The sequence below is a fragment of the Trachemys scripta genome, chromosome 5 (assembly GCF_013100865.1).
Source record: "Trachemys scripta elegans isolate TJP31775 chromosome 5, CAS_Tse_1.0, whole genome shotgun sequence".
NCBI classification, from domain to species: Eukaryota; Metazoa; Chordata; order Testudines; family Emydidae; genus Trachemys; species Trachemys scripta.
The window spans coordinates 94,163,874-94,174,448 of record NC_048302.1 but is presented as its reverse complement, the minus strand read 5'-3'; the positions used below and the strand labels follow the sequence as shown (position 1 = coordinate 94,174,448).

Genomic DNA, 10,575 nt, shown 5'->3' with positions numbered 1-10,575 from the left:
TTTTGAGTTCTGATTTAGTTCTGCAGCAAACCACATTAATGAACGGAATTCAAAGCATTAATCTACTGAATACCTTTCCCCCCCTGTTTTTCCATCCACCAAAATAAACACCAATATTTATCCAGAAAAATTATTAATAGATTTTTGCACTGATTTTCACCTGCTTTTGTTGTTGTGATAATAAACACTGATAAATTCCTGTGAACAATTAAATAAAATAAAAACTGAAAATGAAGAGCCCTAATAATTCTACTCAGATGAACCCTGAAGAAAATTCTTCCTTCCTTTTTGCACTTTTCAACAAAGTTTAATTCACATAAATTCATGTAACTTATTATGTTTCTTAGATGCTGATCTGAATTTTGGTTTCAATCAATTAATATTCTTTCTCTCTCTCTCTCTCTCTAACTGCTAAAAAACCCAACACAATGGCTCTTTAATATTTAATTGATGATATCATTTTGCAGGTTTTAGTTTAAAGGTAACCATAGCACAAACCCATTCATTATTAACTGTAGAACTGCAGTGTAGGTTCTCGGGAATCCTCTTTCCTTTACACTTCAGTTTAATATGAGTGCTGCTGTCCCTGGAAAACAGTTCTGATATTGTTTTAAGTGTGACAAGCTGGCAGTTACAGTCACAGTCTAAACCAGAACAATGTAAACGGCTGATATCAATAGATGGGACAATGCTTAAAAGCGAGATGAAGACTGAAGGTGAAAGGCAGCTGAGGAAAGTCCGATTTCGAATTGCTTCCTCTCACAGTGGGAGAGTACTAAAGGAAGTGTATGCAGATGGAGAAACGGCAGACTCTTTGGATTCTGAATACACCAGTAGTTCAGAGACTGACCAAACCAGCAGACTGAGTGAAGCGGATGGACAGCAGAATGGACATTTAGGATCTGAGTGTGATGAAAATGAGAATGAGCAAGATGACTTGCTCATTTTAGTGAGAGCTACTAAAGAGAGGGGCTTTGGTACAAAACGAGTCAACATTCTAAGCAAAAATGGTACAGTCAGAGGAGTCAAACACAAAGTCAGTGCTGGTCAAGCCCTCTTTAACAATTTGTCAAAAATATTTCAGGTAAGTGAAGCAGCTTTGCTAATTGTGAAAACTATTCTCATCTTTTTCTCCTAGTTCTTCCAAGCCTCTCTTATTTATGAGTTCTCATACTTCAGTATTCATAACTGATGCCACTGAAGGCTCCCCTGTACAGGAGAGAATGATTGTTCCTATACCAACTCCACCGCAAAAATTGGTTTTGAAACTTCTCTCAGTATTTACCTCCCCTAGGGTTTGCTAGCTAAAAATGGATACTCTCTGCTTAGCATGTAAAGACCTGGAGTGAAGATATGACTGTAGAATTAATTTTCAGCTTCATTACGAGCATTAAGAGTATATATGGGGTTATATGCCATTTCCAGCCCTATGGTATCTGTTTTAACTGGTTTACCATGACATCTGCTATCCTTTCTCTATAAATATTTATACTTGTAAATTCTGTTGTGTTTAACACGATAAGTAAGTCAAATTAGATGCAGAATACCACCAATGACACATCTCCCATTTAAAGTTTTAGATGAATGATATCTAGTCAGATGACTTTCTTATTAAGGTCTATTTTTCACTAATTTGCTGGAAGGAATTGAAGATCTACTTAAAATGGTTTCTGCCACTTTGAACCCCTAGGCTGAAAAGTAGATTTCTCGGAAAAATAAAATAAAATTGTTGTTTTTTTAAAATAGCTTAGATTTCATACAATAAAACTACAAAATATACTATTCCCTAGTTCTACTATACTATTTTTGAATTATTAATGTTTAAATTGTGCTAGCATACGTGTTATTTACTGTTTTCTAGGAGGATTCAATGTCTAACGTGTTTATCATGATATTCAAAATTAATACATGCTAGTTTTAGAGCATGTATTGTTTAGAAGCATTTGGGCAATACCTAAGAGGGGTAGGGGTTTTATATAAGTACTTATTTATTGAAATGAAATGCTCTATTTATGAGAAATCTCTCTCAGTTTTATGCCATGTTCTTATTTAACAACCATGTAATCTTATTACAGTCACTCTTGCCTTCCTATCCCCAGGTTTAGACCATAAGCTCTTCAGGGCAGGAACCAGGGGCCTAATTCTGCTCTCACCAATTTTATACCAGTGTAATTCCATTGACTTCAGTGGAGTCACTCCTGTTAAGTGCAATAAGAATCTGGTCCAGCAACTTTACTTATTTCTGTGAAATGTCTAGGAGGACGGCATTCAGGAAAGGCTTCATAGAAAAAAAAACGATACACAGAGAAGGTAGATCAGACTCTTGGTTTTCATGTGTTACTCCACTGGATGATATCATTGCCAACAGAAAGAAACTACTCTGAAAAACTGGAACACACAGATATTTTAAACAGTTTGAAGGAGGCATAAGGAAAGGTCTCTGCACAACAGTCACCACAAATTCAAGGTTCAGAGTCTAGTGGAGAGGAATTATCTATTGCAAATGATTTCTATGGTCTGTAGTCTGTAACACTGATCAGTATAAATGTGGTATACCAGAGTGCAAAGGTTTCCTTTGAGACTGCTGGAGTCCTGTCTGAGATATCTTCAGATATCCCTCCTTATTAAAAATGGAATGGTATCTACCCGCCTCTTGAAAAAGATTATCACCACATGATTTCTATTGTTATTCCATGAGCTTGATCAGGACCTTCCCTTCACCAACAAAAGAGTGTAGAAAGTAGAAATTTTGTGGTTAAAGGTATGACAAGATAATTATGTTTCTCTCTCAAAAGGATTTGCTTCAGCACCCTCTGGTCTATGGACCGTCTAGAGGGTCCAATGTTGAACAGATGTGACTGTCTGCAGTTGTATTCTTTTCTCTACTAGGCAACTAGCTGAATAACAGTTCAGTCAAACTTTTATGGAGCTTACAATATCTGAGGTGAGATTCTTACCTTGCTTGCATATTGATTCAGAACTAGGTGGCCTGATTATATGTTTGTCAGGATCTTTACCTGAAATAGTCATTTGAAATCCCAAAGTATGCACAGAAATTCCTGGGTGAATCCTGAGTCTAAGTTGTGGATGGAGTCTTGAATATTATTATTTGGATCAGAGTAACTAAGAAATTATTTATAATGAAAAATGTTATTTGGGATCTCAAATATAGAATATGTGTGTGTCCGTTAATCACTAACAGTGGCTTCTCTTTGAGGTATACTGCTAGTTGTGGCCATATGATTTTGGTCCTCAACTTCCACATCAAAGCCTTTGCTAACAACTGCTATCTGTGGCAAATATTCTCTAGTCTAGAGCAATGGCAGACTTCAAAACAAGTCGTTTCTAGCAGGAATTTGAGAGACTCCATATATGTACAGAGACAAGTGGGGATTTCGATAAATGGAGTTTGGTGAAGCAGGCAAGCTGTTTTCATCTTTTATACTCAGAAGGACTAAGAATACCTGAGTCCAGCAAGTCTTCTGTGAATTTTAAATGTTCCAGAGATATTTTTGGATTTTGAATAATTTTTCATTCATGCTACTGAGTACACCCCCATGGAAGTGGTGCAGATAGTTCCTTCAAAAAGGCTACCTAATCAGACATGGCTCATGACCACCATACCTTTAATGAATATGAGCAGAGTAGATCTACTAGGTGGGAAGTATTTCTAGATTAAAACAAGAATTTGCCTGTTATAGAAGCCCAGTCTGATAGAAACTATACACATAGATCCCTTGCTCACTTCTACAAGAACACTTGGAGCATCTTTGCCACAAGCCAGATGGATGGCTAATGATTTCAGCCATTTGTGAAAGAGTAACTGGGATTGACACCTCAGTTTATCTAATAACTGGTCCCTGTGCATACTTTTGGGTCCAACTGTATATGGAAATGCTCTGTAAATAAGAGGGGCCACAGCAATTCGACCAAGTATAATCATTTACACTCTAAGTTTGAGGCCGGTACTGAAGGTGCTGAAAGATGGTAAAGACAGCACCAAGAAAGTTACTTTCTCGGCTTGCAGGATGGGGATGCATGGTGTGAAAGGAATTATGCTGGGGGTCAGGGGAGGGTTTAGTTCCATTTTAGGTTGTGGATATTTTGAAATTGGGGTAGGAAGGCTGCCAAGAAACCAGCCCAATGGGAGCATGGTTTCTATAGCAACCCCTTCCGACTTTCCCTCTAAGCTGCTGGTGCCTGAAATAGAGAATGTTGCCATAGCAACCCCCTCAGCCGCTCCTTGTGCTTCAGTGAAGATGGGAACAAGGTTGCCATGGCAACATCTTCCCACTCCCTTTTAATGTAAGTTGATGCCTCCAGCAAGGAAGGTGACATAGCAATTCCCCAGTCTCCCTGCAGCATGCTCTGAAGCCTGTGGTGGAGGGCTCACTTTGTGTCCAGCCTGGAGCATGGGAAGCCTCAACCCAGTTGATATAAAACACTTTCCTTGGAGTCCAGAGCGGGGTTCTAAGTTAATGACCCTCAATGGCTATTCAGTACTAGGCCTGAGACCCTATCAGTGACTCCATTGGGCACTTGGAACCAGGCTTAAACAATGTCAATGACCTTGTTGGATGCTCAAGACTAGGCCTGGAGCCTACTGAGGGTCATGTTATCACTCAGAACAAGGTCTGAACCTCATGGATGACTCCTATGGGTATTCAAGATTAGGAATGGGACATATTGATAACCTTTGTGAATGCTCAGCACCAGGCCTAATACATGTTGATGTGCACTCAGGACTCAGTGTGTTGGTAACAAGGCATTTGTCACTGGGAGTTCAGTATAGCTAAGTTGAGCGGATATTTATGGCTGAAGCTACAGCAGACAATCAACTGGAGATCCTCAACTATCAGCATTTAATGCCCTACTGTTGCATGCCCTCAATGGGAAGGAAGATACCACCTGCTGGTATAGAACTATGGGAGTGACCTGCTATTTATACTCGGGGTGGGATCCATGAAGGGACTTAGTGTTGCAACACTAACTGTCACAGCACCCAACTTTTAGGTGCCTAAAAAAAATCACAGGAACAAGATTGCAATCCACTCAGCTGAGTAAGGCACCTAGGCTCCCTATATAATGAATGGGAGGAGAGAGAATGACTCTGTAGCCCAGCGATTGGGGCAACCACCTGGGATGTCAGAGATCCTGAGTCCCTTAGCCCTGCTCCAACCACTCTTTCATTATTTATCCACAGTGAAACAACTTCAACAGGAACGACTGAGTGAGCCCCACATCAGAATAACTCAGGGATTAGAGCTCTGTCCTGACAGGTTGGAGACCCCCGTTCAAATCCTCTCTCACCTTCTGGCAGAGAGTGGGGACATGAATCTGAGTCTCCCACATCACAGGTGAGTGCTCTAAGCACTGGGCTAAAAGTTATAAGGTGGGCAACATCATCTCATCCAGCTGGATTTTGAATGGTGCCCTATGCATAGGTGCAGTCTGAACATGCCTACCATACTGGGTCCTCCCATGAGAGTTAGGTGGACGAATGCCTCAACCTCAGCCTGGACCAGTCCACACAAGAGATCCACTTCCTGGACACTACAATACAAATAATTGATGGTCACATAAACACCACCCTATACCGGAAACCTACTGACCGCTATACGTACCTACATGCCTCCAGCTTCCATCCAAGACACATCACACGATCCATTGTCTACAGCCAAGCCCTAAGATACAACCGAATTTGCTCCAACCCCTCAGACAGAGACAAACACCTACAAGATCTTTATCAAGCATTCGTAAAACTACAATACCCACCTGGGGTAGTGAGGAAACAGATTGACAGAGCAAGACGGGTACCCAGAAATCACCTACTACAGGACAGGCCCAACAAGGACAATAACAGAACACCACTGGCCATCACATACAGCTCCCAGCTAAAACCTCTCCAGCGCATTATCCACGATCTACAACCTATCCTAGAAAATGATCCCTCACTCTCACAGACCTTGGGAGGCAGGCCAGTCCTCGCTTACAGACAACCCCCCAACCTGAAGCAAATACTCACCAGCAACTACACACCACACCACAGAAACATCAACCCAGGAACCTATCCCTGTAGCAAACCTCGTTGCCTACTCTGTCCCCATATCTACTCTGGAAACAGCATCACAGGACCCAACCACATCAGCCACACCATCAGGGGCTCATTCACCTGCACATCCACTAATGTCATATATGCCATCATGTGCCAGCAATGCCCCTCTGCCATGTACATTGGCCAAACCGGACAGTCCCTCCGCAAAAGAATAAATGGACACAAATCGGACATCAGGAATGGTAACATACATAAGCCAGTAAGTGAACACTTCAATCTCCCCGGTCATTCTATTACAGATTTAAAAGTCACTATCATTGAACAAAAAAACTTCAGAAACAGACTTCAAAGAGAAACAGCAGAACTAAAATTCATTTGCAAATTCAACACCATTAATCTGGGCTTGAATAGGGACTGGGAGTGGCTGGCTCACTACAGCAGCAGCTTTTCCTCTCCTGGAATTGACACCTCCTCATCTATTATTGGGAGTGGACTACATCCACCCTGATTGAATTGGCTCTGTCAACACTGGTTCTCCACTTGTGAAGTAACTCCCTGCTCTCCATGTGTCAGTATATAATGCCTGCATCTGTAACTTTCACTCTATGCATCCGAAGAAGTGAGGTTTTTACTCACGAAAGCTTATGCCCAAATAAATCTGTTAGTCTTTAAGGTGCCACCAGACTCCTTGTTGTCTTTCCCTGGTTTGTGAATCACCTGGGGCTTAGGTCAGAGAGGAGTCTGGATGCCCAGAGTAGCACTGTACATGCTCAGGGACAGAAACATAAGGACATTTTAATCTGAAAATCTGAGGCACTGAATGAGTTTAGGCACCTACTGGGTCAGTGGGAGTGTTGTGGATGGCAGGGGAACCAAAACTGGGATGTAGGCACTTAAAACAGGAACTTAGTTACCTAAGTCTGGGGTTTAGGTGCCTAAATTCTTTCATGGATCTTATTTTAGGAGCATATACTCATTGGATGCGGCTGTGGTTAACTGTTGTCTTTAGATTAGTATATTAATATTGGTTTGAGGTTTATACTAATACTCTGCACACTCGTTAATTAAATATACTTAATCACTATGGTTTTTAGCACCTCTACAGGCTTGAATATGCCTAAGATTTTTCTATAAAAGAATGGCATGATGTCTGTTTTCTTAAAATAAATGCTAATACTCCTCAGAACCAATCTTTGGTGACTTGCTCATGCCTTATATAGCATCTAGGTAATATAGAACAAAACTGAGTGAATTATTTGGTACATCACTAACTAGCATGATGTTCAATTCATGCCAGATTTCCTACCACAAGGTGTGGTACAATGGAGCCCAGCCAAAAGATTTGTACAAATCCTTTCGCTCCTTATCACAGTTCCAGCAGTGATCTTTTTATTTAATTCCAGGCTTATAATGCTCTGCTGGGCATCTAGTAGGTTCTGAAAGGTCACTTGCTGTTTGATTAACTACAGAACTAAATCAAAGCAAGCATCCATTATAAAAGGGAAGGCGCGGTTAACAAATCTGATTAATGTATTTGTGGATGTAGCAACGAGAAGTGCTTTTCAAGCTCTTTTCCAATATGTCTAGACAAGACTAATGTGTAAGTTTGCAAAGTATAGTATTGACAACGAAATACTCAGCTAGATAAAGAGTTAGCTTGTTAAGGCTGAAGAGAGGAGTGGTGAATGGTAAAATCAGATAAAAATGCAGTAACAAATGGAGTGCTGCAGGGATTGTTTTCCAACCTCTTGTCATTTTCTCTGTTCATCAGTGACCTGGTGGAGTGAATATGTGGCATGGTTTTCAACTTCGCAGATGCTGCAAAAATAGGAGGGCTGACCAATACCAAATAGCACACAGAATAGAGCCAACGGGAGTTAGAAAAGAATTGTGCTCTAAATAGTACGAGCTGCAAAATGCTGTTTGGGACAGGATTTTGGAGTGACAGGTAAACAGAAACCTAAAATTATAGGCTGGATAGAATGTAGCATGTAGCTATAGCCCCTCATTGGGGGCAGAGTGGAGGTCATAATCCCCAGAACTCTAGGGAGCACAGGAGAAGAATGAATATTGTACCCCTATTTGGAGAGAGTCATTGATCTTGCCCTCCCACTCCCTGGTCAAATTTTCAACACTGGCGGGGCCACTCTAGCCCTGCATAGTCCTTTGACTCCCTTAGCATAAAGGCTCCCGCTGGACTGGATCATACTTATGGGGAGCAAGAGGAAGAGAAGCTTCTTGTGCCAGAGCCTCCTTGTGGGATGTCTGCACAAGATGCAGCAAAAACACAGGTTCCAAAATAGCAGATTTCACAGAAAAGGGAATTGCCAGGTCATCAGTACTGGCCAGCCAGGCTGCTATGGAACCCCAGCTGTAAGCTAAAGCTACATCATCTGGTATGAATCTTGAAGCAGAGTGACCCTCTTTTGGGATAAATTCTGATGAGATGCAGATTTATTAGCTCATGTAGGTAATTTTAATTTATACCTCCCTGTGCCAGCTTTCACTTGGAATCTTGTGACCATTCTGAGCACTATATTATAGAAGTCTATTGAAGAATTAGAGAGTGCATGAAAAATGGTAACAAGGCTGACAAATGCCAGTGGAGTAATAGCCAGGAGAAATTAGCAAAATTAGATTTCTGTCCATTAGACAATAGAAAAGGCATAATTGGAGTGTCCAAAATCTTAGCGGGCAGGGAAAGGGGGAGAAAACTTGTTGCAAAACAATTTTCATGGCTTCTTAAATTTTGTCAAGTTACCTCAACTGCTTGGGACTGTGAGTAATACTGTAGTTTACCTATAGTTAGTTTTATAGAACCACATGCTGAATAATTACATTGATTCCAAAAGGAGGATTTTAAACTCTGGGTTAATGGTCTTTCAATTAGAGTCTATGGTTGATCATTAATTAGTGTATTAGTATCTGTTGTTCCCAGACTGCAAAAACAGCTATACATCAGCAGGTTTAGACAAGGGCATTATTATAGTGGCACTGTTCATGATGTTACAGTTAAGGGTTTGCTGGTGTTGCATTGAAACACTTTACTATTAAGGGTTTATAAATAGACTGGAAAAAATACAAGTTTCTGATATACAAGATTTTCAGATACCCTCCCTTCCCCTTTTATCCCCTAAGTTATAGAGGAAAAATCTTTTGACTGCTTGATTTATTGAATATAAAGAAACCAGCAACAAAAGCAAACCATGATATTTGATTATGGAACAATCACTGATGAAATCAAACAAAGTGGATTAGTTGTTTTTGGTTATTTTGGAGAAAGAATTAATATACATATTTTTATTTTGAAAACTTCATCCAGCTCTGTATAGTACAGGCTCTCAGACCATGACCTACATGTAATCAGAGCTCCACAGGTGCCACTAAATGATTCTTGCTCTATCCTGCTAAGGGACCCAATTCTCATGTGAAATGCTGGTGAAATCAGTGGTGTTCTGGATATAAGTTATGATTCCTTGGCATTTCTTTTCCATGTTTGCATACATATCTATCTAATTATCCAGAATATTTCCTGAATCAGAAAAATGTATATGTTCATCCACTGCTCCTTGGATCCTCTGTAGTCATTTTCACCTTTTCATGGTAGGTATATATTGTTACCAAACTGAATTTTCTATTCACACTGGCAGCAGCATTTATATCCCCTTTGCATTGGTGTAAATGCCTACAATAGGCACAAGGCAATTGAGAATTGCCTTATGCATTTGCAGTACATTATTAAAGAGGATGTTAGTTTAAAATCTCTAGACAACCTAGAACCACAGGATCAAATCTTAACAGGATTACCTCTGCACTCTATCCTTCCATGGTAGAAAAACTGAACCTCATGCAGCTTTCCACAAATGGGTCTGAGTCCCAAATGCCACCAAGCTGTGCTAAATGCAGGATCCAAAGGTAGGAGGCAATTGTAACTTCACACTTACCCTACTCTGGCTAGGAGCTGTTTTGATTTCTGGCACAGATTAGAGCAGCCTCAGGCCTACCCTAACCTGTACCCAACTGCCTATCGTCACAAGGGGCTACTGCGGAGTTCAGAATAGCAAACTGCTGTCACAGCTGCAAGAGTGGGCTAGAGCACTGCAGCCATTTCTATGCCATGTGGATGCTTTCCCTAAAGAGGAGGGAATTACCTAATAGGCACATCCATTGGCTTTACAGCCTCTTAGCAGCAGAGCCCACACACATGGGAAATAGTACAACACTGAACCAGGCTCTTAGCTTTAGTCTCTAGCCTATCTTCAACAAGGCATTCAGGTTCTGAATTAGTATCCAAAATGCATTCCCTTCAATGGGGCATTATCAAGAACATAGTCTCCCCAAAACTAGCTGTTCTTAGGGTTTCACTGCAGGATCTGCTCTATCCTTCTTCTACCCACTTCCATCTTTTAGAGAGTCCCCAGCTTCTCTTATATCCAGCTTGGCACTAAAAAGATCCATCTGCCAGCATTAATCATTAATCAACAGTAACAACCCTGCACCTTTTTGCAGAGTCTACCACA

The 10,575-nt window shown here is 40.8% G+C and overlaps 1 protein-coding gene across 1 annotated transcript in view; it reads left to right on the top strand.

Moving 5' to 3' along the window:
* Positions 1 to 565: 565 nt before the first annotated feature.
* The window catches only part of GRXCR1 (glutaredoxin and cysteine rich domain containing 1), a 65,198-nt gene continuing 55,188 nt past the window's right edge, over positions 566 to 10,575 (top strand). The window contains exon 1 of the mRNA XM_034772289.1: positions 566 to 1,084. Within this exon, the coding sequence (XP_034628180.1) occupies positions 689 to 1,084 (396 nt within the window). The 5' untranslated portion in view covers positions 566 to 688. The remainder of the gene's footprint in view (positions 1,085 to 10,575) is intronic.